Source organism: Cyprinodon variegatus, unplaced genomic scaffold, assembly GCF_000732505.1.
Source record: "Cyprinodon variegatus isolate N-32 unplaced genomic scaffold, C_variegatus-1.0 Scaffold308, whole genome shotgun sequence".
NCBI lineage: Eukaryota > Metazoa > Chordata > Actinopteri > Cyprinodontiformes > Cyprinodontidae > Cyprinodon > Cyprinodon variegatus.
Genome location: NW_015150761.1, coordinates 357,913 through 359,570, shown reverse-complemented (window position 1 = coordinate 359,570; position 1,658 = coordinate 357,913). Strand labels below are relative to the sequence as shown.

The 1,658-nt window shown below is 46.4% G+C and overlaps 1 protein-coding gene across 1 annotated transcript in view; it reads right to left on the bottom strand.

The window, feature by feature from the left end:
- The window catches only part of LOC107090680 (butyrophilin-like protein 2), a 3,905-nt gene extending 2,247 nt beyond the window's left edge, over positions 1 to 1,658 (bottom strand). Inside the window, exon 1 of the mRNA XM_015384222.1 lies at positions 1,544 to 1,658. Within this exon, the coding sequence (XP_015239708.1) occupies positions 1,544 to 1,604 (61 nt within the window). The 5' untranslated portion in view covers positions 1,605 to 1,658. The remainder of the gene's footprint in view (positions 1 to 1,543) is intronic.

The window sequence follows — 1,658 nt, the reverse complement described above, 5'->3', positions numbered from 1 at the left end:
TCATAGCAGCATTCCCGACAGACCATTTTACCTCATTCACAAGTTTCTGACTTCTGTATCGCTGTTTCCCTCCCTTCACTCTCACTCAGCAGTTCAGAGAGGGGAGGGGGAGTACAGTGACCTAACGCTATGCTGCGCCTTCAAAATAAAAGCACGCTAGTTAAAAAAATGTCAAAATCTAATATTTTGCGGTACAATTTTTTGGGGGGGACATATCCACCTGGCTTTTATATTGGGGGGGACATGTCCCCCCCGTCCCCCCCGCTTCCTACGCCGCTGTGTGCAGCCATAGTTTTTTCTCTAAAAGGCGAAGACCGTTGTTTTGGAGAAAAGAGTTGTTTTTTGCTGCTTTCCAAACAGCATCCCTGTATCCTTGAGAGATAAATCTTATGAAAACGCCTCTAGGTTTCGACTGATCTTGTTGAGGTTTTCCCACCCGGCGCGCGACGTCTATAGCAGCAGTGAGCCTTTCCTTTTCCTCCGGTAGAATCGCCTGACAGACGCTGATCACTCGAGCTCGCACTTCCGCCTCCCTATCCTCTGTCAGCCCTTGGAGCCGCAGGTTCCACCGGTGGCTGTTTCGCTCCAGCTCACTGACCCGCCTCATGTTTTTTTTACAGCAGACTCCTCGTTCCTTTGCACTCTCTTCTCAGTGTGAACCACCTTTGCATTTATGACTTTAATCTCGCCGCGAAGAGATTCCACCATTTTTTCGAGGGTGTCGCTCCTGCTGTTATCAGGATGGTCTCACGAGGCTAGGAGCACACAGCATCGTATGAACCGAGCCCGGCTTCTCTAGTAAAAGTTGGTCTCTTAGGGAGCGGAAGCTTACTTGGCGTTATGGGTAACGGAGGGAATTCTTCAAGGCTTGTTTGCTGGTTGCAATCCATTCCGTCGTTTGTATAATCGTGGTCGCTAGCTAAGCAGCTACCCCCCTCCTCGTTGGGCATGGAGTCGTCAGGACGCTTCTGCCCGGATTTTCTAGGCATTTTAGGCGTGTTAGTTTAGTCTTTCACTTAGAGTTTGTGTTAATCTTTTCTAAAAAAAAAAATATTTCAGCTGGATTTACAAAAACTAGTGGCCAATGTGTGTATTATAATCGGTTGGATGCCGAGAGCTCGTTACGTTGCGGCTATTCCCTCCACCATCTTGGCCGGCGGCATTACACCGGCTCCCCCTCCTGATCGGGTCGGGAGGTGATGAGAGGCTGATCCCCCCTCGTTGCGTACTGAACACTACAAGACGAGCGATCGGAAATGACTGGAAAGTCGCCCCGAAAAGGGCAAAAAACCGCACATTGTAAGACCGGCTTAACTTTTTAGCCGATTGAACAAGTCTACTATAACATCTAGTAGTAAAAAGGAATCAAACGGTGTCATCTTCGAACTATGCTTCCACTAATGCTTTGGAATTTATAATTTCGCTATAGGATTCTACAAATAAATATACCTGTCCCTTAACAATAAAGAGCAAGGTCGCACTAAAACAATGAAAGGAAAAAAAAAAAACTATGACGTTTATTTAAAATACGGAACAAACTTACCGAAACCATGAGCAAAGTTGATGAAGCTCAAAATTAAGAAAGTTGCCCCCAAACCTTCCATCTCTGGACTTTAAAGAGTGATGAAAGGGTATGTCTACTCTTAATGCCATCTGGG